General features: G+C 41.3%; 1 protein-coding gene across 17 annotated transcripts in view; it reads left to right on the top strand.

Annotated features, from left to right (window-relative positions):
- The window catches only part of LOC147021507 (semaphorin-6D-like), a 334,361-nt gene that overhangs the window by 199,231 nt on the left and 110,244 nt on the right, over positions 1 to 24,886 (top strand). For 11 of the 17 annotated variants that reach the window (XM_085891490.1, XM_085891493.1, XM_085891494.1 and 8 more), the window contains 2 exons: positions 18,098 to 18,240; positions 18,601 to 18,704. The exons of 1 other annotated variant lie outside the window; for it this stretch is intronic. In XM_085891490.1, the coding sequence (XP_085747616.1) occupies positions 18,657 to 18,704 (48 nt within the window). In that variant the 5' untranslated portion in view covers positions 18,098 to 18,240; positions 18,601 to 18,656. The remainder of the gene's footprint in view (positions 1 to 18,097; positions 18,241 to 18,600; positions 18,705 to 24,886) is intronic. 5 more of the 17 variants (XM_085891501.1, XM_085891503.1, XM_085891499.1 and 2 more) reach the window with 1 other exon arrangement.

A 24,886-nucleotide genomic window follows, 5' to 3' on the forward strand; every position in this document is an offset into this window, starting at 1 on the left:
TGCGCATTTACAGATAAACACAATGCCACAAGTTATGATCGTTTTCATATTAGATGGTGCATAAATTTTGGTAACATCAGAGTGCTGGTGTGCTCCGAACCAGTAAGTAAATTTTTTTTCTCTCTTCTCTTCTCTTTTTATTTTTCCTTGCGATGACATTGCGAAAAGGCAAAATACGTTGGCGCTAATTGAATAATTGGCCATTAAAACCTAAATTGCGAATCATCGTAACTGTGATGTGCGCACTTCCGCGCCACGCACGTACGGGCATGCGAGGGCGAAGAAACGGCCTGTGTGGTTGTTGTTTGTTGCTCGTGGTTGGAATATTTATTTATTATTATTATTTTTATTATTATTATTTTTTTACAGGCACGTACTAGTATTCCAACTAAATATAATATAACCAATATTACAAATAAATTTGGACAAAAGAAATGTTTGTATTATAGTTCGTGTAAATCATAACAACAGCAAATCTGTGAAGTAAATCTCTCTAACGATGTGTGGAGCGGCGATCCATGCTAATATTTTTTTAAATATATATACTATATACTAGTGTAGTATATACTAGTATAATATATATACTATATAATATATATACTAGTGCGGGCCCGTACGTGCATGCCCGTATGTGCGTGGCCGTACGTGCAAAAAATAAAGAAACTTTCAAACCGCATGCCAGAAACAACAACCACACAGCCTGTTCCTTTGCTCTCATGTGCCCGTACGTGTGTGACCGTACGTGCGTGGCCTATCAAGCGAGCAGTTCGTTCTTCATCTGTTTAAGCTGCACGACGCCTTGCCTCACGTCCAGTGTTGTCTGCTGAGCGAGCAGTTCATTCTTCATCCGTTTCAGCTGAACGACGCCTTGTCACGTGTCAAGCAGGCAGCTCGTGCTTAGTCCGATTCCATTGCACATGCACGATGCGCAGCTTCGTTCCTTCGCTCTCATAAATGACGACTGGATTGGGGCATTGTTTCAATTAGATTGGACCAACCGTATCATAAATGGCCATAACTTGGGAAACAGCTGAAACGGATGAAGAAGAAAGATATCAAACCTTAAAAAGGCACACACTCAGGTCCCCAGCGTCAATTATGACGTCATATCAAACGAAGAAGAAGAATTGTGACGTCAATCGTGATGTCATAGCACCGTGTCCTGTCATTGGTTTGGTAAATAAATGGCCATAACTTGGGAACCACTTGTCCGATTAATATCAAACCTTGAAAAGGCACATCCACAGGGCCCCAGCAATATACCAGGCAAGTTTCAATGAGATCGGACCAGTGGTTCTCGAGAAACAGCGGTTGCAGACGCACAGACACACAGAGATTGCTGTAATTATAGATACTAGTGCGGGCCCGTAGGTGCGGCCGTAAGTGCAAAAAAAAAAAAGAACATTCGTGATGTCATAGCACCATGTCCTGTCATTGGTTAGCAAATAAATGGCCGTAACTTGGGAACCGCTCGTCTGATTAATATCAAACCTTTAAAAGGCACATCCGCGTGTCCCCAGCAATATTCCTGGTATGTTTCAATCAGATCGGACCAGTGGTTGTCGAGAAACGGCGGTCGCAGACGCACATGCAGACACACACACAGACACACACACAGAGATTGCTGGAATTATAGATACCAGTCCGTGCCCGTAAAAATAAATAAATACATTTTCATAAATAATTATTCAAACCGCGAGCAACAAACAACAACCACACAGGCTGTTTCTTTGCTCTTGCGTGCCCGTACGTGCGTGGCCCAGAAGTTCGCATATTATTCGCAGTTACGATTATTCGCTATTTCATTTTAATACCCAATTATTCAATTAGCGCCAACGTATTTTACCTTTTCGCAATGTCGTGGCAAGGAAAAACAAAAAGAGAAGAGAAGAGAAAACAAATTTACTTCCTGGTTCGGAGCATACCAGCACTCTGTTACCGAAATTTATGCACCGTCTAATATGAAAACGATCATAACTTGGGGCATTGTGTTTATCTCTAAATGCGCAAAAGAAATCGAGAAATTATTTGAATACACGAAGTCATCATTATCCGGAAGCCCGTACGTTGTAACCCGTAATGGGGAACGCGACTGAGCTTCCCTTCCCCATCGGCCACGCCCACGCAACAACGTGCCTTGTCATTGGTTTGATAAATAAATGGCCATAACTTGGGAAGTACTTGTCCAATTAATATCAAACCTTGAAAAGGCACATCCTCAGGGCCCCAGCAATATATCTGGCAAGTTTCAATTAGATCGGACCAGTGGTTGTCGAGAAACAGCGGTCACACACACACACACACACACACACACACACACACACACACACACACACACACACACACACACACACACACACACACACACACACACACACACACATTGCTGGAATTATATATATATATATATTTTATATATATAGTATTTATGTGTATATATAATACATAATATACCTATTATATAATATATTATATATATTTAGAATATATATTATACAATATATTTTATAATATATTATATATATGGATTATAATAAATAATATATATAATATTGTATATATTATATAATATCTTACGTATTGCAATATAATATGTATATATATATATATATATATATATATATATATATATATATATATATATATATATATATATATATATATATATATATAATATATACATATATTATATAATATATATAATGTATAATATATATATATATATATATATATATATATATATATATATATTTCTAATATATTATATCCATATAAATTCTATAATAATGTATATATGTTATATAATAATATTGTTGCGGCCACGGGTCCCGAGACACCAGCTTGTCACTCGGGGATTAATCCCCAGTTGTCCTCAGAAGACCCGGACCCAGGGCCACCACTCACAATTAGCTTTGTGGTACGGTGGGTTGTTTTAAAACCATGAACGCCACCCAGTTAACCATGAGTTCCAGTGTCCACCGTCTAATTATGCTGTTTAACTGGAGGTCACGTGGTTTCCTGAGCGGGAGCGCGCCCTCGGCAAAGCACCAATGTTATCTCGATTAGATTTTAATTGGGACGGCCGAGCCTTTTAACCGCCAGTGTGTGCCGACTATTTTTGGTCAAATCTCTGGTAATTACCTCCCAGTCTATCGAGGTTCGGACAATGCTCGACCAATGGAAGGAAAGGACAAACACGGACAGGTTGGAAGTCTATAAATTATTTGTTAATAATAAAATAAAGAAATAAAAAGTACTTTTTATTTTCTGAAGTAAATGAATGAATAAATTCCAAAGCAATCAAAATGAATAATTACTCAGGCAAAATCAATCAAAACGACAGGAAAGAGACAGAGAGCAGATGCTTATCGGGGGTTGACTTACTTGCAGCTAAACACAGACAAAGGTACCCAGCAGATAGATCATTCAGGAGGGGCGGGGGGGGGGAGAAGAGTTGTCTCGCTCACCAGAGAGTAGTCGTCCGTGAAGTGAAAACGTCCTGAAATGTGTGAGTGCTTGTTCCGCACGTCGCCAGCACCCAGCCTTGCCGTGCACCCTCTCGCGAACAGCCTTGAATGCCACTTGATGTCTGGGAGGGCACCGACATCGTCTCTCACGGGTTTAGACCATGGTGCTGTGACACGGGCAGCTCTTCACACTTCACGAAACTGGTGATGTCCAGTGACCCACATTGTCCGTCGGTGACTGACCCGCACCTCACTTGTTGGTGACCGACCCATGCCTCACTTGTCGGTGCTGCTCACACCCACACGCGCACCACACACTCACTTGCTCAAGCACTGGGAAAGACGAATTGTCTGTTGGCACTGGTCAGACACCCACATGTACACCACATGCTTGCTTGCTCACTTGTGGGCTTGCACGCATCCTCTCTGGCTCGCTTCTTCCCTCGCGCGCTTCAACTCTCGCTTTCTTTTTGGCTTGCTTGCCCTCTCGCTTTCTTCTCCCCAGAATGGACCTCCAATTCGTTTTTATACATGCGGCCCGTCTCGGTGGCGCAGAGTCCCCCAAAGCTCACCTCGCCTCACTTGTGCACGGTTACCATGACGACCCGTGCACTCTCAAAAAAGGTGGGCGGCAGCGCTCGTGAAAGAAATGTGTGTAAACGTATTTGTCGTAAAGAAAAAAAACTTCCCATCAGAGAGGGGATCTATCCTTTACCCGTCTCAACACACCACATTTAAAATCCCCTTAGACATGGGGATGGGGCTAATCTGAACATGCATTTAAGAAAATAACTGTCTGAGGATCTGGATGTGTGGATGCATTCATCAGAATGGATTCTGAAATCCGTAACTATATATGCTGCTGCTCATCTTTCGGCTGCTCCCGTTAGGGGTCGCCACAGCGGATCACCCGTTATGATCCGCATGCTGATTTGGCACAGGTTTTACGCCGGATGCCCTTCCTGACGCAACCCTGGTCGCCTCTTACGACACAGGGATAAGGATTGGGTTTCGCCATGATTCCGGGCTGCCCTACATCCTCTCATCGCGCGGCCCAGCGCAGAGCTCCCGTCCTCAAGCGATCCTACAACCCAAGCCTCCGAGTAGCCGGATTACAGGCGCACGCCAAAACCCCACGTATAAATCCGTAACTATATATATATATACACATACATACATACATACATACATACATACATACATACAGTGGAGAGAACATGTATTTGATAAACTGCCGATTTTGCAGGTTTTCCCACTTACAAAGCACGTAGAGGTCTGTAATTTTTATTATAGGGACACTTCAACTGTGATAGACGGAATCTAAAACAAAAATCCTGAAAATCACATTGTATGATTTTTAAATAATTAATTTGCATTTTATTGCATGAAATAAGTATTTTATGCATCAGAAAAAAAGAACTTAATATTTGGTACAGAAACCTTTGTTTGCAATTACAGAGATCAGACGTTTCCTGTAGTTCTTAACCAGGTTTGCACAGACTGCAGCAGGGATTTTGGCCCACTCCTCCATTCAGATCTTCTCCAGATCCTTCAGGTTTCGGGGCTGTTGCTGGGCAACACAGACTTTCAGCTCCCTCCAAAGATTTTTCTATTGGGTTCAGGTTTGGAGACTGGCAAGGCCACTGCAGGACCTTGAGATGCTTCTTACGGAGCCACTCCTTAGTTGCCCTGGCTGTGTGTTTCGGGTCGTTGTCATGCTGGAAGACCCAGCCACGCCCCATCTTCAATGCTCTTGTTGAGGGAAGGAGGTTGTTGGCCAAGATCTCGCGATACATGGCCCCATCCATCCTCCCCTCAATACGGTGCAGTCGTCCTGTCACCTTTGCAGAAAAGCATCCCCAAAGAATGATGTTTCCACCTCCGTGCTTCACGGTTGGGATGGTGTTCTTGGGGTTGCACTCATCCTTCTTCTTCCTCCAAACACGGCGAGTGGAGTTTAAACCAAAAAGCTCTAATTTGGTCTCATCAGACCACATGACCTTCTCCCATTCCTCCTCTGGATCATCCAGATGGTCATTGGCAAACTTCAGACGGGCCTGGACATGTGCTGGCTTGAGCAGAGGGACCTTGCGTGCGCTGCAGAATTTTAATCCATGATGGCATAGTGTGTTACTTATGGTTTTCTTTGATACTGTGGTCCCAGCTCTCTTCAGGTCATTGACCAGGTCCTGCCGTGTAGTTCTGGGCTGATACCTCACCTTTCTCATGATCATTGAGGCTCCACGAGGTGAGATCTTGCATGGAGCCCCAGACCGAGGGAGATTGACTGTTATCTTGAACTTCTTCCATTTTCTAATAATTGCGCCAACAGTTATTGCCTTCTCACCAAGCTGCTTGCCTATTGTCCTGTAGCCCATCCCAGCCTTGTGCAAGTCTACAATTTTGTCCCTGATGTTCTTGGACAGCTCTCTGGTCTTGCCCATTGTGGAGAGGTTGGAGTCTGATTGATTGTGTGTGGACAGCTGACCTTTATGCAGATAACGAGTTCAAACAGGGATAGTTAATACAGGTAATGAGTGGAGAATGTGAGGGCTTCTTAAAGACAAAACTAACAGGTCTGTGAGAGCCGGAATTCTTACTGGTTGGTCGGTGATCAAATACTTATTTCATGCAATAAAATGCAAATTAATTATTTAAAAATCATACAATGTGATTTTCAGGATTTTTGTTTTAGATTCCCTCTTTCACAGTTGAAGTGTACCTATGATAAAAAAAATTACAGACCTCTACGTGCTTTGTAAGTGGGAAAACCTGCAAAATCGACAGTGTATCAAATACTTGTTCTCCCCAATATATATATATATATATATATATATATATATATATATATATATATATATATATATATATATATACTGTATATACATACATGTATGTAAACCCCAAGAAAATAAATGAATTACGGACGGTAGCTTCCCGGGCGATTTTTTTTTTTTTTTTTTTTTTTTTGTTGACAAGCCTTTAGCCAAATAGGCCTTCTTGGTTTGCAAGAACAGTAGGCTGGCATTTATGATAATGGTATGATATATCGATGCATAAAATATTTACCAAAAGGATAGAGGAACGATAACAGCTTAGACCGTCTTCAACGTGAGTGTACAGTCGGAGCATAATCACGTTTCCATATATAAACAAACATACACATGCACACATTCATAAATTGTTTATATATATATATATATATATATATATATATATATATATATATATATATATATATATATATATATATATATTGTTACGGTGCCGGACGTCAGCTGCGAACCGACTGCTCTGACAGAGCCGCAACTCGAGTCGGCCCGACCGATCGCCCGGAATATAGATCGCCACCCGGATAACTCCGAGGCCGACGGGTCCTTGTGCAAAAACTGAAATACGCCAATGGGCAGACCATGTGGGGTAGGGTCGATTGCCAATCTTCAATTTACCTAAATACCCACGCGATCCAACTCCCGGGGTATTCCACCCTCAACGGAACTCGTACAGAACAAGCCGCTTAAGCAAGCTTCTCTCGTGCGCGATTCCGAGCGGCTTAATCGCCGAGAACCGTCAGTCCGAATGTCCCCCTTTTACGGCAAACCAACGGCTAACTCCCAACACACGAAATGCTCAGTCAATGAAAGAATCGACGCGATGAGCTGAAAACATTTAACAATTGGGGTATTTATTAATAATAATGGGGAGCTCGGAAAGCACGTAAGAGCAGAACTATACTGGCTATACGAAATGAAATGCAATCATTTACAGCACACAAAGCATTTAACAGTTTCCTACTTATTAGACGGGCCCATGGACACACGTAAACACACACACACACACACACACACACACACACACACACACACACACACACACACACACACACACACACACACACACACACACACACACACACACACACACACACACACATACACACACACATACACACACACACACACACACAAGAAATGGTGGCTGATGCCTTTAATAACGGACTCCAGCTCGGAGGGACAGATGAGCTGAAACCCAGAACCTAACTCGAACCTCTCCACCTCATGTGGTCTTCAAACTGTTCAGACCCGGGCTCCAGCGAGAGCGAGCTGGACCCAATCGCCGTGAGCCGCGATCCTTCCCGAGCTCCAGCGAATCCTCCCGCGCTTCTCAACATGTGCTGGTGAGACGAGGCGCCGATCCTTCCCGTCGATGCGCCGCTTCCCCGAGGAACCACCTCCAAGATGAGGCCGATGAGTCGCACCAAAACGGAGAACAAAGAGCTCCACGAACCAAGAAGAAGAACCACTACCAGCAGCTCGAGCCGAGCAACCGGCTCAACTCTATTCCAAACAAAGCAGCTCTCCAAAAGGTCTCCACCCGAGCCAAGCCGAGGCCGAAGCTCCCTTAGCCACCAACCCACTCGAACCAAGCAGGACCCGAAGGCCTGCTGAACAACCAAAGCAGAAAGCCTTCACAAAGCCTCCTCCCTAACCCAAGCCAAGCAGGACTCGACGGCCTGTTGAACAACCACTCCACCCGAACAAAGAAAGGATCTCCTCTTTATCCTTCTCCGCCCCCTCCCCCCCCCCCCCGCGCCCGGAGTGACTCATCCCCGCGTGCTCTATCCCCCGCTCAACCACGGGTGGGAGGGTGGTGTTTATGTCCCCTGATTCAGGATGGGAGGGCTCTTCTTCCTCTTCGCAGAAAAGGGGGAGGGGCGTCTCCATTGTTTCGTGAGCGCTCACTAACTATTGAATTGAATAACAGCGCAACCAATCGGTTTCTAAACATTTAAACAATGGAAGGTGAGCTATCTAGGGAACAAGCACTTATCGACATAGCTGACTAAAGGAACCTGTATGTTGTGTGCAATCGAATTCCAAATTCGTAACTATATATACACACACACGCACACGCACACGCACACGCACACGCACACGCACACACACGCACACACACACACCGCCGGCATTTGTCAATATGAGAGATGGAAATGTGAAAAAAGATCTTATTTTGTGAAGTGAATGAGTTAAAGAGCGTTAATTGAATGAGTTGGAACATTTGTTCGTCGTTAACATTTATGTCACGAGAGAACTTTGTTTGGAGTTTGTATTTCCAAAAAGACTCATGTTTCAGGATCGTGGCGTGAGATTGATTTGCAATTGATTCGATGGCAGAGATTTTAATATCATTTCTTGAGTGATCTGGTCGATAAAAATGTCTCGTGCAAAGCATTTCCCTGATGTCTTGTTTCCCTAATTTCCCTTATTATACAGTGTACATAGTGTATTCTCAGTTTTTGAAACGTATTGTTTAGTACATCTTTGAAAAGTGATTCGGTATATGACCCTTGTACATTTACAGTCCATTTTGAAGGTAATGGGGAACTTTTGTCTGGTGGTAGAACTGCGGCACTTGTTTCCTTCTAATATGTGATGCATTTATTTGCTGTGCATCTGTGGAAGCCAGGGACCTTCAGTTTCTTTGCTGTGGGTGCTTTGCAGCATTCTATGTCATGACCAATCAAATTTGCCAATTGTCGGCTCCACCCATGTCCTTGTTTCTCAAGACAGTGCGGGTATGGTGTTCTAGGAATTCTCCAGCATTTCCATTGCAATTGGAATTGTCGTAACGAGAGTAATATACTTGGCAACTTGACTGATGATGCACATGAAAACGATATCTTAATACACTGTGTGATTTGATGAAATATTATTATGTATACAGCACACAGTGATTTTTTTTTAAGTCATATATATATATATATATATATATATATATATATATATATACATACACACATACACACATACACACATACACACATACACACATACACACATACACACATACACACATACACACATACACACATACACACACACTAAAAGCACTATTACATATCTCTTGTAATTGGAGAAATGACCAATCAGCTCTTACCTAATCAATCGTCTCAACTGCAATGGATCAACAACATTTAATCACCACTGGGCCCTTCTATAGTCAGAGAAGACTGCATAAAGCAACCAATACCACAAACTCCGGAAAACCTTTTGCTCTTTCAAACTCTATTCTGATTCCTCCACAGCTGCATGTATTAACACGGATCACATGCATGAGAACACCAATGATACACACCCCCATCAGCCATTGTACCGGTTTCAATGCTTTTTGGCAGATCAGCGATGATGTTCATAGAATTGCGACCACCGAGGTTCGCCGACCACCACACATCAGGGGCGTCCGCTACATCCGTTATGTACCACATGCAATGCCAATATAAATCAATATACAGATAATAAAAGCCCAATGAAATCTCGCCCCAAATTTGAGGAATGATCAATCAGCTGTCACCTAATCAATTTATATCTGGAAGTTTGGGTTTTTACATTAAGAGATTCTTCCAACTAAAGTTGTCACTAGGTTCTCCTCCAATTCTAAAAACAAGATCCCTTCACCCTTCAGACCAGTGATCAGGAGGAAGGAACATAGTTAGTCTCAAGCCTGTGAGTACTTTGCTGGGACTCTGTGTGCTCGTTCCTGAATCAAGCAAGTTGAACCTCATACCAATTTGGTTGGAAGAACTTCATTTTTGTAAGACTCGTACATACTAAATCCTCAGATTTTGTTGCTTTGAAATTACAAACTGTTCGGCATTAAATAAGAAGCTGTTAGTTTAAGGGTTTCCATTGAGCAAGGAAAGTGAAATTCTGTTTCGCCCCATGAATAGAGTTTCAAACTGAAATTTTTAGTCTCAAAGTACGTAGCAATTTTTCACAAACTGCTGCACGATTTGGTTTATGTAATCAGACAAATGGGACAGCCAGCTTCATGCATTAAATTTGCCATGCTCCACTCATCTATGACAGCACCTGGAGGGCAGTCAATCGGTACTTAAACATGAACACTGAAGCCTCAAACTGAACACAATGACTTTTCTCAGCACTTTAGAAGGAAAACTTTACTCAAGCCATCAAACTAATCACAAATGGAGATTGCTTCAACGTTCCATGTTTTTCGGCATTCCAGTAGCTTCTAAACAGAGCACTTTAATAATTTTTGAAATGACTTGCTTTCAAATCCGACTATTTTAACGCATTACTGTTGGGAGATTGGTCGATGGCTCCAAGAGTTTAAACTGTTTTTCCTTTGCATAATGTAGAAACAAAATTAATTAGAAATCATAAAGTTGCACAATCAGTTGTTTATTCAGTATTATTTACAAACAACAATTGTTCCCGAAGCAGGATCTACTATCGGACGCTTGTAGCGTTGTTGAGGATGTTGTTAATGCCAATAAATAAACTATGAACCAATTTCTGAAATGTATATATATATATATATATATATATATATATATATATATATATATATATATATATATATATATATATATACATATGTTTATTGCAAAGAAGAAAGGGATACAGCATTCGAGTAAAAATAAATAAATAAATAAAAGTGTCGTACAGCATTTCTCGCATGCTGAGCATTTTGAAATCCCATGTTCCATCTCCTCAGCATCAGACTTGGTTTTGCTTTGCTGCCTGCACCGAGAACCAAACCCGTAACATATGAGAAAGCTGGCTAACATCGTCACATCACCTTGGCTTTCTGGGTTAGGTGACCTCCTCTGGGAAGGTTTGTGGGAGAGTGGGTTGGAATTGAACCCGTTACACATGGACAGTTGGATAGCGATGGGGAAAGGAAAGGAGAGAGTAAATATATTTGAGTCTTTACTTCATTTCCAAAAACACATTTCGTTCAGATGTACACGCACACGAGAATTTGGTACAAACGACGGAGATTATTTGATCGTGAAACTTGGACCTGCTTCACCAAAGGGAGTTTGCATCCAGATGAGGTTCCAACAAGCTGATGTTAAACCGAAAATAATTTCGTCATTATTGGACGAATCGTAAAATACAAAACGGTTTAAAAGACGAGTACAGGTCGACCGTACTCAAAATGAAGAGACCAAAAGAAAGCGGCGACGGATTGACACAGACTCGCTGCAGGGACACACATAGAGACAGAGACATTTTCCCTTCTCTGGATTGATTATCTGTCCTTGGCTCAAAGCGTAAGGTACTTTACGATGCGTAAACAAAATTAAGATTAATGGGTGCAGCAAATACATTAATTACATTAGTGTAAGCTCTACAGCATTGCTCGTGATGCACTGGAATATATGTTTGCTTGAATGCTTTAGGGATAGAATTTCAAATTACTTGTGGGATAGAGTTTCAAAGTTGGTGAATTTAACTTGCTGTGGTTTATATTCTCCGTTTCTCTTGAGGCATTGTGAATGAATCCTAGCCAATCAAGCAATTGGTAAATATTTATACAAGATAAATGTCGTATTTCAGTTCGACATTAATCATTTTGGACCAAACAATAGATCTGTCGTAAGAGGGCTCTCGTTGAGCTGTCAAAAAAGTTCTGCCATTGGAAGGGTTTCACTGACAAAAGGTAATCGAGGTACCTAGGTCAGGGTACCACCCAAACAGCCTATCCTTATGAGATTTATTCTATTCCAGCAAAATATCGTTCATTGCCTGATTTAATGTACTGCGCTGTGTGGTGTTGGCTTTGTGGTTTGGGTGGATGGCTTGGGATCTTAGGGTCCTGAATTTTGAGCCCTGTTGGCTGCTGAATTAACACCAGCTGGGGTTGACTCAGCCTGTCATCCTTCTGAGGTTGGTGAAACGAGTACCAGTGGACTGGTATCGGAGCATAGCATCAGCAGCACAGCTGTGCCCCAACAAAATGAGAGCTACCTGGCAGCTAAGCTGCCATATGCAAGAAGATGATGTACTGTACTCCTTGATCCAGCATGCTGCACCAGAACAGCATATTACATAAGTTGTACAGCCTTATTATGAGGACAATAAGGCTTGGAGAGATGTTTGGGGAAAAAATCTTTACAAAGTGGTGAAATTAGTGAAATAGGAAACCTTCCTTTTTTAACCAAGTTTGGCACCAATGTAATCAAAATTTACTCTTTAATGCTATTATTATTATTTATTTATACATACTTATTCCTTTTGCACACTCTGAGCCTTATAGTTGTATAACCCTGAGCACTAAAAATGCTTAGCTCAGTAATGTTTATTGTGAAAATGGAAAAATATATTATTTAAAGGAAAAAACAAAATCTGGTGTCGACATTCCCAACATGTACATGTTTGCAATTACGGTGATTTATATGTTTGCTACTCGTTTCGTTTTCTATTTCACCCGATTCCTATCTCGGTAGTGGTTTCTCTCCTCCTGTTTTGCTGCTGGTTGGGGGCATTAGTCAGGTGGTGGTTGTGTACCTGTGGCAGGTTGCCGGTGAGGTATCGTCGGTGTATTGTCAGCTTGGCTTCTTTGCTCCCTTCTGTCTCAAAATGTGTGTTGCAGTAAATACTGTGCATGGCTTTCCATTTGCATTATTAAAAAGCAAATCCTCTTTTTTTCATATCCTAAAATATAGTGATTATAGGGAGTAAGTACACATAGTTAAAAGCACATTGCTGATTAACCAAAGGCTAGCAATGATCTATAGTGTTTACACGGCTCTCCGGCGACGATGTCTTTTACCAGAATTATCCCAACTCTCTTCTCTGCCTCGGTTTTAATTGCACGGCTCTCTCGCTACTCAACTCTGTGCTAACAACTCTTCCAACTGTTGCCGGCTTGTCTTTTAAATTCTCTCTCCCCACCCTTAAGTTTTGTCCTCAGTCCCTCTTTGACCAACCCTTCTGATCAAACTGGCCAAATCAAGCAATGGTTAGTCTGAAGCAACCATATAGGGTGGTGATGATGCAAATGCATGGTCACATGTCAAGCCCATCCCAGGCTGGCAGTTAGAGCAGGTGGTGGGGAAAAGTCTGGAATAATTTCATGAAAGACAATGTATATATAATGGAGCAAATGTATGTATGTGTGTGTACAGTTATCGACTCCTCCAAGAGGAGTTGACCAAGGAAGCTGATACTTTCAGGGATGAACGAGGGCACCCTGAAGTTGTGCATGTGAAAGTTTCATTTAATTCCATCAGGTTTTGAAAAAAAATGCCAATCTTGGTATTTTATTCCTTTGTGGGGGGGGGGGGGGAAGGTGCAGTTGGGATTATCTGAGCAATATAACCACAATTTGTTTTATATGCACATAAGTAATATGCATGTTTTGGCTTCATATATGTTTACTGGGTTAATTTTATTTTCGGGAACTATCGAGGCAGCGGTCTTTTGCCTATACACTGCCCAAATGAAAGGGACGTGTCAGAAGAAAGTGTTGCACACTTGGAACAAGATCACTTGTTGGGTGGGTACTCTGCTATGGTATTCGTAATATAATAACATGACCCCCCTGTGGCAGCTCCCATGGGGAGTAGGTGCTTCTAGTGGAATATAATACCACCTGCCACCCATCAAAAACTTACTTTGCATGTTCCAATAATGTAGTTACCCCATGCATGAAAAGTGGGGTGAAGCAATTGGTTCACTTCTATCTGTCCATCTGTCTCCAAATGTCAATTTATGACTGAGTTGCCTTTTTAAAAATAAATAAACAACAATTAAAAAAAATTGCCTTTAAAGCATTTTCAAAACCCTTCCTTTCAACAGAAATGGACAAAATATTGCGGCATTTTACGCCATAATCACCAATCAAATTTGCCGATCGTAGACCCGCATACCCCGCTCGTGTCTTTGTCTCTCAAGACAGCATGGGGAATGGTGTTCTATGAACTCTCTAGTATGTCCATTGCAATTAGAATTATGATAACGAAAGTAATATGCATGGCCATTTGACTGATGATACACATGAAAACCACCATTTTCATAACGATATATTAATACGCTCTAATTTGATGAAATAAGTTCCTTGAACAATAAACCATGAGAAATGTTTGTGGGTTGACAGTTTTTTTTTTGTCCCAAGGTGACTTCTTGTTGCAGCATTTGGTGCAATGTTCTGGTGACAGTGACATCCTATTAGAAATCTAATAAATGATTGTGAATTAAAAACCCTGCATATTCCATTACCCTCTCAATATTTATGGTAATATAGTATACATCAAGCTTTCCCCTTCCCCACCCATCATGCATAACTTTACAACTGCCCAATTATCTGCTCAATCATCTGCTACAAACAAGGATGCAGGTCCTCAAGGACATAGACCCCAACCACACCTTGAAAATGGCACATGTATTATCAAATGGAAGACCAAATACTGCATTAAAGTAATCATAAGGAATCGGAATAAGCATAGAGCAAAGATGTATATTTTACTTTAAAATATCTAAATAAATACGAGGTTATTAGAGATGGTAGTGTTTATAAATAAATTAATAATTCAAGGTGGAATGTAGGTAGTGGTGAAGGTAAAGTCGATGAGAAGAAGTTAATTAATAAATAAAAGTTATGTGTTGGTAGTGGAGATGGTAAGGTGTATATTTTTAAATAATGGTTCCTGAAAGCATTTACAATACTTTACTATCCTCCCATATATATATATATATATATATATATATATATATATATATATATATATATATATATATATATAATATACACATATGTACATTGAAATTACAATTTGGATCAGATTCCATGCCCAGATGCTACTGCATACATGTGCCGAATATGAGAGAAATGCATCCAACCATTTTCATGTAGACGTAGAGCCTCCGGATGCACGGCCAGATAGGAACCAAAATATAAGCCCCCAACGGGGCTAACGCCCACTGGGTTGGCTAAAAAACTCTCGACTTGTTCCAACAATCCTTTGTGCAAGCAATAGTTTAAAACTATTTTTATTTATTTTGTAATGATCAAATTTCCATTTTTGTTCCGTGCAGCATGACGCATCCGTCACATGAGATGTACGTGCTATCCATCCTGTCTTGTCTCCAATTTTTTACCACTAATCACATGGAGAGGAAAAACAATCAAATAAACAATAGGTCGAGTCAAAGTGTCTGGCAGAGTGAGTTCTTCATTGTGAAATATGACATCACCATTGTACAATTCCAAAAAGCTTTCAGAATCATCAAGCAATGGAGAACCATTCAAGTGCATAGCAAATGACCCAGGAATGATACCCCTTGGATAGACATGAACATGTTTGGGTCAAATGAAACGTTTTATACCATCTCATCCAGTGTGTGTGTGTGTGTGTGTGTGTTTTTGTTGTTGTTGTTGGTTGTTATCTCCATATGTGGGTTTCAGAAGGTGGAATGGAGTCCTCCCAGGTCTTAAACTATCTACCTGTGTGTGTATGCATGTAAATATATAATAAATATATTAACCGGTGTATACCCCGGTTAAAATAGGTGTACCAGATCCCTATGTCATAAGAGGCGAGCAGGGTTGCGTCAGGAAGGGCATCCGGTGTAAAACATGTGCCAAATCACGATGCGGATCATATGGATGATCCGCTGTGGCGACCCCTAACGGGAACAGCTGAAAGAAGAAGATATGTATATATATATATATATATATATATATATATATATATATATATATATATATATATATATATATATATATATATATATATATATATGTGCATGGCAAATTGCTGTTGTTGGCTGCTATCTCCACACGTTTGTGGGTTTCAGGAGATGGAACGGAGACCTATCAGATCTCAAAGTACCCACCTCCATTAGTGTGTGTGTGTGCGTGCGCTGCACAGTACTAATAGGTTTGTAATCTTTACACATCTTATGTATATCCACATAGATCTGTTTAATTATCAAGCAATTATTCATTAGGAAAGATATTTAATCTGTTGCAACCGATGAAGGACAGAAATCATAAAAGGTAGCATGACTGCTCACATGTGACATGTGGACAACCTCATGACGTGAATTTGTTTTGAGTGCTCTATAGACAGCAACCACATTCTGAACTAGCAAGTGGTTTAACCTAGTGTTGAGGAACACCTGAGAAGACTCAGCCACTTGCAACCCAAAGTTTGTTGAGGCAAGAATTTGGAACTCGTTCAGGGTGCTCACCTCCTTTTCCTGAAGGACACCGTCGGATCTTTAACATCACCAACTATAAATTCTGGAAGATGGGATGCTTGGTTGAAAATCTATCCGAGGGACAGTGCATGCATTGATGCCTCGCCCTGCCTGTGAAACACCAGGATGGCAGTTTATAGCTGGGTTGAGATTCAATTCCAGGCAAGACAGTTCAGCAGGGAGTGTGCACCCCTCAAGACTATCCCGCTGGCCTGGAAGGGACGGCATTTACTTATTCAACATGTTTTTTTTTGTTTTGTCTTAAGTATTATTTGTTATGATTTTTTTCTTCCTACACATGCAATCTGATGTCTCCAACAAATGTACTGTGGAACATTAGCTTTCAAATTAATTGCATTTTAATAAATGCATCATTCCCACTACGTAGCTATGGTACTTAAAGGACATGACCCTTTTAGCAATAACAACAATTTATTTTAGGTTCAGAGGTATCAAGTCAATTGTTGCTTATTTGGGATTTTTTTTCAGGATAACTGTCATATATGTTATGGTTTTTGAAAGCATTTTCTAGTTGCTGGGTTCTGCCAGGAAACGTTTTGAGGCTTTCCGGTCCATGGGAAGCCGCTTGTGCTGCAAATCTCAGTTTGAACAGGCCAGCAACCACCAAATTAATCATTTGGTGTATAAACGACTGTAAAACCCCCTATATTGGTTGGAACCAATCCCATCCTGTTCAATCGGAGACATATAACTGTGGTTAATGGCACTGCAGAGCCATATTGCAGTTCAAACGGTTTCCTTATTGTTCTCGACACGTTGGCTGTGCGAAGCATTGTTGATTCATCGTATATAACAATAGCTAGATTAAATAGATTTGATTAAAAGGCAGGTAGAACACCACCCCAATTGTTACTGACTGTTATATTGTACGAATAAATTGTCATTATTATCATTCTGATTGTAATTGGTAAATCTAATGGTACCTCCCTGTTGTGCCGAGGTTGTTGATTTAAACATCAGTTGTAATATGATGGTTCCACCCTGTTGTGCTAAGGTTGTTGATTTAATCAGTTGTAATCTGATGGCACCTCCCTGTTGCTCAAAGGGTGTTGATTTCACCATCAGTTGTAATCTGATGGTACCACACTGTTGTGCCAAGGTTGTTGATTTCATCATCAGTTACAAAGTCAGGGTACCTCCCTGTTGTGCAAGGGTTGTTGATTTAACCATCAGTTGTAATCTGATGGGACTTCCCCATTGTGCTAAGGTTGTTGATTTTACCATCAGTTGTAATCTGATGGTACCTCACTGCTGTGCGAAGGTTGTTTATTTTACCATCAGTTTTAATCTGATGGTACCTCCCTGATGTGCCAAGGTTGTTGATTTAATCATCAGTTGTATTCTGATGGTACCTCCCTGTTGTGCCAAGGTTGTTGATTTAATCATCAGTTGCAATGTGATGGTACCTCCCTGTTGTGCCAAGGTTGTTGATTTTATCATCAGTTGCAATGTTAGGGTACCTCCCTGTTATGCATAAAGGTTGTTGATTTAACCATCAGTTGGAATCTGATGTTACCTCCCTGTTGTGCTCAGGTTGTTGATTTAACCATCATTTTTAATTTCTCCAAGTCCACACCTTTGGTCTGTGTTCTTCAGGTTTCCATCCGGTCTCCAGCCCCCTTCCGCATCGGAATCCAGCCTGAGCTGGTGGCCCGTGCCATGTGGACCTTCCAGTACAGAGAAAATTTCAGATTTGGCCGAAGGAGAGGAAGGGAGGATTAACCGCAAGCTCCTGCCCGGTAATCTTGGCAAATGGGATTCACTTTGTAAGCTGTACGAAGGATCTATACAGACACACGCACGCACACTGACGATGAGCCGGCCAACATGTTCGTCTCGTCCATCTAGCATTTTCAACTGAATCTCTTTAACCCTCTATTTTCATATTTTTTTGTTTCCCCTAACCAACACTCAAAGCACTACAACCACAATTTCCTCAGATTAACTTTGTAGAGGTTGCGGTTTCATGGAAGCCGGTGGATCAGACGGGAGTGTTTGGGTTAATTTACAAGTGATGATTAAATTAAAGTGATGGTGGAAGCTGCTGAGTTTTCATGAACGTTTGCTCCGTGGGAAGATTCCTTTGCCATAAATCCCAGCAGATGCGGTTAGAGAATCCGCACAGCTGATTCAAAAATTTGATCCCCACTGGAAAATGCATATGGTGTGGGGGAATTCCAGCACCACTCCGTCAGAGGGTAAGGTATGTTGGTCGTCCTGTGGGCTTTCGTTTACTTGTGGATGTTGAAGATATTCTAAAATGTACTGTATCCGTGTCAACTCCCTGTAACTTTCAAGCAATCATCCTGAGTCTCTCTATTAGACTTGCCTGCATTGGAAGAGCCTTGGACCATTATGTCAGTAACTTTATGAGGCTTGAATGTTACATATGAGTGAGTCTCCAACAAGAAATGTAAATGTTGCCATTCATCACGTGAGCCTCGTCTGGTCTGTGCCATGTACCTGGGGTGGCTAATTTCATCCGGTTTGTGACGAGCCAGACATTGTTTTTCTTTTTGAAATATCTCTCCAAATCATTCCTTATTCTTTCACCTTCATTCTTTGATTTTTTTTTTTTTTCCTTCTTGGGGATGTAAGTGTGCATATTAGAATTTGACCCCTTTAAAGGGTCAGGGGTTGTTATCCACATTGCATTTGATTTGACTGCTCATGCTAATGGTGTTTTAGGACCCACACCGTCTCGGACAGCGCTGTTTAAAACATTCTAATCTGCCGAAAACACAAAATCCTTCCTTCTTGAATTTTGTTTTCTCGTTTTGTTCAGAGTGGAAAAAAAATCTTTTCGAATGTCTGTTATCTGAAACCCGAACTGATTGATTAAATAGTATAATAAACCATTTCAGTGGTGATGAATCCTCTGAGAAGGGGAGGGGGGGGGACAAAATCAAATCAATTGTCTATTTGATGTATTGCCTCATCTTTGGTTAACTCTTTCGATCTTGGAGGGTCGAGGTACTCATCTATCTTGGGTAAAGACATGACTGGACCAGCTTAGGATCACGTGCTTTCCAAAAGATCGGTTGCATCGAAAACCATGTTGGTATAGTACGGCTAAACGAACGAAAATGTGATGTGGCTGAAGCGAATGCACATGAGACGGTGATCCTGTTACAGTACCAACTTGTCCCACTGATTGCATCATCGGGGAGCAGCCATGCCGCTGATGCAGTGCCCCCGTGCACATTCTGGTGAATATTTTGTAATTTGTCCATGGTGTCGGCATACGGTCCCCTACCATTTGGCGAAAATCACCGTACTCTCTGCGAAGGACACTGTGGGATCTTTAGTGTTCACTCTCAATGGTGAAGAATCACTGAAAAAAAAATTTGAGTAACCAGATCCGGATCTTCACCAAAATCCTAATCAGTTCGTCCTTGTCACAACACCTAACTTGTCCACAAAATTTCATCCGAATCCATCCTTAACTTGAGATATCCTGCACACAAACAGACAAACAAACAAGCAGTCATAGAACTGGTACTTACAAAATCGTCAACTTGACCTCTGACCTTGTCTAATAAAAACTGTCTCTGGAGAAGGTAGCAACGCAAACCAGAAGTTTCTACGATGATTCTGTATCAAACCATCAAAAATCGAATATTTGACCTCACTGTGACCTTGACCTTTGACCGATTTTGACCAAAATCTAATCGGCGCTAGCCACCACCCTCCTGAATCACGTGGTGTAATTTGACATTGGTAGCTTCTTCCGTTCTCGAGTTATTGTGCCTACAAACGCACACACAAACACACAAACAGATGATGGAAGTCATCAATATACTTACGAAATCTAAACAGAAAGGGGTGAAAACAACCTCCTTCACCTTCGGTGGTAGATGTAACTAGTTTTCTTCCTCAGAGGCGTTGAGAGTGCTGTGGTGGTAACACTATAAAGTTCCATTGGGGACAGTCCATATCATGCATTGATCCAGGTCCCAGCCAATCACAAGGCTTCCTTGCAATTGAATGACTGCTGTTTGTGTTGACGTTGTAATTGATTGCGTTGTAATTGATTGCGTTGTGTTTTGTACGTGTGATGCAAGTCGATGTGTCCTTTGATGGAGTTTTCACAAGAGTAGCAGGCCTTGATAATCTCACGGTTCACCATTGATCCTGTGCCAAGGATAGTTGTCTGATTCCATGAGAACGTGTGTTGGTGTGTTGGTGTGTTGGTGTGTGTGTGTGTTTATGTGTTGCAACCAAGGACAACTTGTCTTGTCGCCTGCAGCACGTTGGTGTTTGGTTAGCCGTGTGGATAAGCATTTGGACGTTTGGCCAACGAATCTGGTTGGCCAACGAATTTGGTTTCACAATCTTCACACAGTATGCGACATATGATGTCATTTCGGTCAAATTTGTTCACGTGGTCCTTCGGCTTTGACAGCAGTACTCGTAAGGATTGTGGTTTGTGGATGATGACCGTACTCACATGGTGTGTGGATTGTGGTTTCAGAAGCATGTTGTATGCAAGGAAGTGCTACTTTGTGTGTTGGTGTGGTCGGACTGTCACTGTTATAGTTGGGTTTCCAGCGACAGGATTTGATGAATGAATTAGGGTAGTGGTTTTATCACAGTAGTTGAGTGATGTGCAGTATTTCCATCCGGTGTTGTTCACGGTCATTGCAGTGTTTTTGCACGGTCAACTAAGCTGTGAATGCAACTTCTCTTGTGAGAGGAGGGATGGCCACTTCGGTAGTCTAAAACTTTGTCCGTGTTGGGTGGGTTTATGGTGCACCCGTGAGTGTAACTTGCCATCTGTCCCTGGAGAGACGTACGTCCAGGAATGGCAGGAATCTAGCTTGTTCTAAGGTAGAATACAGGAATGGCAGAGATCCAGCTTGTTCAAACGTAGAATGCAGGAATGGCAGGAATCCAACTTGTTCTAAGGTAGAATGCAGGAATAGCAGGGATCCAGCTTGTTCAAACGTAGAATGCAGGAATGGCAGGAATCCAGCTTGTTCAAACGTAGAATGCAGGAATGGCAGGGATCCAGCTTGTTCAAACGTAGAATGCAGGAATGGCAGGGATCCAGCTTGTTCTAAGGTAGAATGCAGGAATGGCAGGGATCCAGCTTGTTCAAACGTAGAATGCAGGAATGGCAGGAATCCAGCTTGTTCTAAGGTAGAATGTAGGAATGGCAGAGATCCAGCTTGTTCGAAGGTAGAATACAGGAATGGCAGAAATTCAGCTTGTTCAAACGTAGAATGCAGGAATGGCAGGGATCCAGCTTGTTCTAAGGTAGAATACAGGAATGGCAGAAATCCAGCTTGTTCTAAGGTAGAATGTAGGAATGGCAGAAATCCAGCTTGTTCTAAGGTAAAATGTAGGAATGGCAGAGATCCAGCTTGTTCGAAGGTAGAACAAGCTGGATCTCTGTCATTCCTGGATGTACATCTCTCCAGGGACAGAGATGGAAAGTTACCCTCATGGTTATCCTCATCATACACAGCAGCAACAGTCTGACAACAGTAACACACATGGTAGCACTTCCTTACATACAACATACTTCTGAAATCACAATCCACACACTTCGTGAATACAATGTCATCATCCACAAACCGCAATCTTTACAAGCACAGCTGTCAAAGCCGAAGGACCACGTGAACAAATTTGACAGAAATGACATCATAGATAGCATCCTATGTGAAGATTGTGAAACCAAATACTTTGGCCAAACTTCCAAATGCTTATCCACAAGGTTAACTGAACACCAACGTGCTGCAGGCGACAAGACAAGTTGTCCTTGGTTGCAACACATAAACACACACACACACACACACACACACACACACACACACACACACACACACACACACACACACACACACACACACGTTCTCATGGAATCAGACAACTATCCTTGGCACAGGATCAAGGGTGAACCGTGAGATTATCAAGGCCTGCTACTCTTGTGAAAATTCTATCAACCGACACATTGACTTGCATTCCACATACATTCCACAAACAGCAGTCGTTCAATTGCAAGGAAGCCTTGTGATTGGCTAGGACCTGGACCAATCCATGAAGCAAAATGTTCCCAACGGAAATTAACGATCCATAGCACTCTCAACGCCTCAAATGAGGAGAACTAGTTTGTTCTTGAAGCATCAGGCTTGAAAGAATTTAAATTCGAATTATTTTATTGCTCAGTGTGCTATTTTTTTTTTCTTTTGCAAATTGTGTATATATATATATATATATATATATATATATATATATATATATATATATATATATATATATATATATATATATATATATATATATATCTTTCCAATCACTAACTGACTGACTGACTCACTCACTCACTCACTCTGACTGATATTCAAGATCGGTACCTTCCAGGTGATGTAGAAAGCTGAAATTTTGTGTGCCAATGGATGTCGAAATTAAATAACATTTCTGGGTTTTTAATAATTTATGTTTATTTTTATACCAAAAGAAAATTTACAAAATGGAGATAAATTTGTTGTGTTTATGAAAAAATATGCAGCTCAGATGTCCTCTATTTTTGGCTTCGCAGAGACGGGGTCTTTTGACAGCATTTTCCTTAACAGCGGACAATAACTCTGGCTGCAGCCCTCGAATTTCTGCACAGATGTTGTCCTTGAGCTTCTGAATTGTATGGGGCTTATTTATGTATACACGCTCCTTTAGGAAACCCCAAAGAAAATAATCGGGAGGCGTCAAATCAGGAGAACGTGATGGCCAAGAAATTTCTGAATTTCGCGAAATTATTCGGTGTCCAAATATTTGCCTTAAAAGCTCCACCATGGCTCGTGCTATGAGGGCAGTGGCTCCATCTTGTTGAAACCACATCTCAGGTTTATCCTTCACTGCAGGACGCACAAAATTTTCGAGCATGGCTCAACACCGCTCACTAATGACTGTCATTGCACTGCTATCCTCATTTTCAAAAAAATAAGGACCGATAATCCTTTCTGCCGTTACACTACACCAGACGGTGCATTTGAGAGGATGCAACTCGCGTTGATGAATAGCCCTCGGATTCTCTAATCCCCAGAACCTACAGTTCTTCTTATTCACAAAACCGTTCAAATGGAAATGAGCTTCATCGCTCATAATCGGTTTCTGAACAAATTCGTTTTTTTCATTGACCAGCATCTGAATTTGGATTGAGTCATTTAAGCGTTGTCGATGATCAGTCAGTTTCAACTTTTGCACCAATTGCACTTTGTATGGGTACAGGTGCAAATCGTTTCTTTGTATGTGATACAGTGACATCCGAGACATCCCCAACTGGTCAGAACGTCTGTGGATCGAGGTTCCTGGTTCTTCTTGAACACTGTCCAGTCCACATTCACGATTAATCTACAAACTGACTGAACGTGCATGGTCTTCCAGATCGTGGCAACTCACTTACTGACCCATATTGTTGAAAACGTTGAATCAACCAACGAATCATGAAATCTGAAGGTGGTTTTTTGGCATTGAAGTGTTGGTAGTATGCCTTTTGGGTGAGAATAATTGATCGATGAAATTTAAAATAAAATTCCATGATTTTGGTTCTTTGTTCAGTTGTGAATTTTTCCATGGGTAATTTCTAAATGTTAATCTAAATTCTGAAAAGAAAAGAAAAACAAAGTATTCAAAAACAGAAATGTGATTTAATTTCTAAATCCCTCGGTAACTTTTGGGACACTATATATATATATATATATATATATATATATATATATATATATATATATATATATATATATATATATATATATATATATATTGCATTTTTGCCCTAATATTTTCCGATGACTCTGGTCGATGGTATCCACTGTCCCTTGAGAGACAAAATTCTTCTTCACCCCACAGTGTGTTACAAGATATCCACTGGTAACATCAAGGATGGAAGTCTTGAAAGCACTCCAACTCTTCAGGATCTCCCAAAGCACCCAGACTTCCCAAATTTCCACTCAGCTTTTTTCACAAACTCCTAAGCTCCCCTCTCATCCTTGAGCTTGCCATCATCCATCCTAGGTTGGGATGGTACCATTCTCCTGGATTTAAGGTGCAACTTACGAGTTGCTACAACAAGCCGGTGGTCAATATTGAGGAACTGAGCACTCTGGTCGACCCTGCAGTTTTGGATCATCCTCCTGTGACCATCAACGAGCACATGGTCAATCTCCTTTGCCACACCGCCAGCGTTGGAATACCAAGTCCAGCGATGAGCTTGTGGGCGCGAAAACCATGAACCGGCCACGCTAAGTCCACGACTTCTTACAAAGTCAAGGAACTTAGTGCTATTCAGATTCACAGTTCCAGATTCATGGAGATCAACACATGTCTCATAACCATCCCTATCAGTTCCAGTCGATGCAATGAAATCCCCAAGACTAGAAGTGT

This window comes from Eptatretus burgeri, chromosome 8 (genome assembly GCF_056783735.1).
Source record: "Eptatretus burgeri isolate ZD-2024b chromosome 8, Ebu_testis_v1, whole genome shotgun sequence".
Lineage (NCBI taxonomy): Eukaryota > Metazoa > Chordata > Myxini > Myxiniformes > Myxinidae > Eptatretus > Eptatretus burgeri.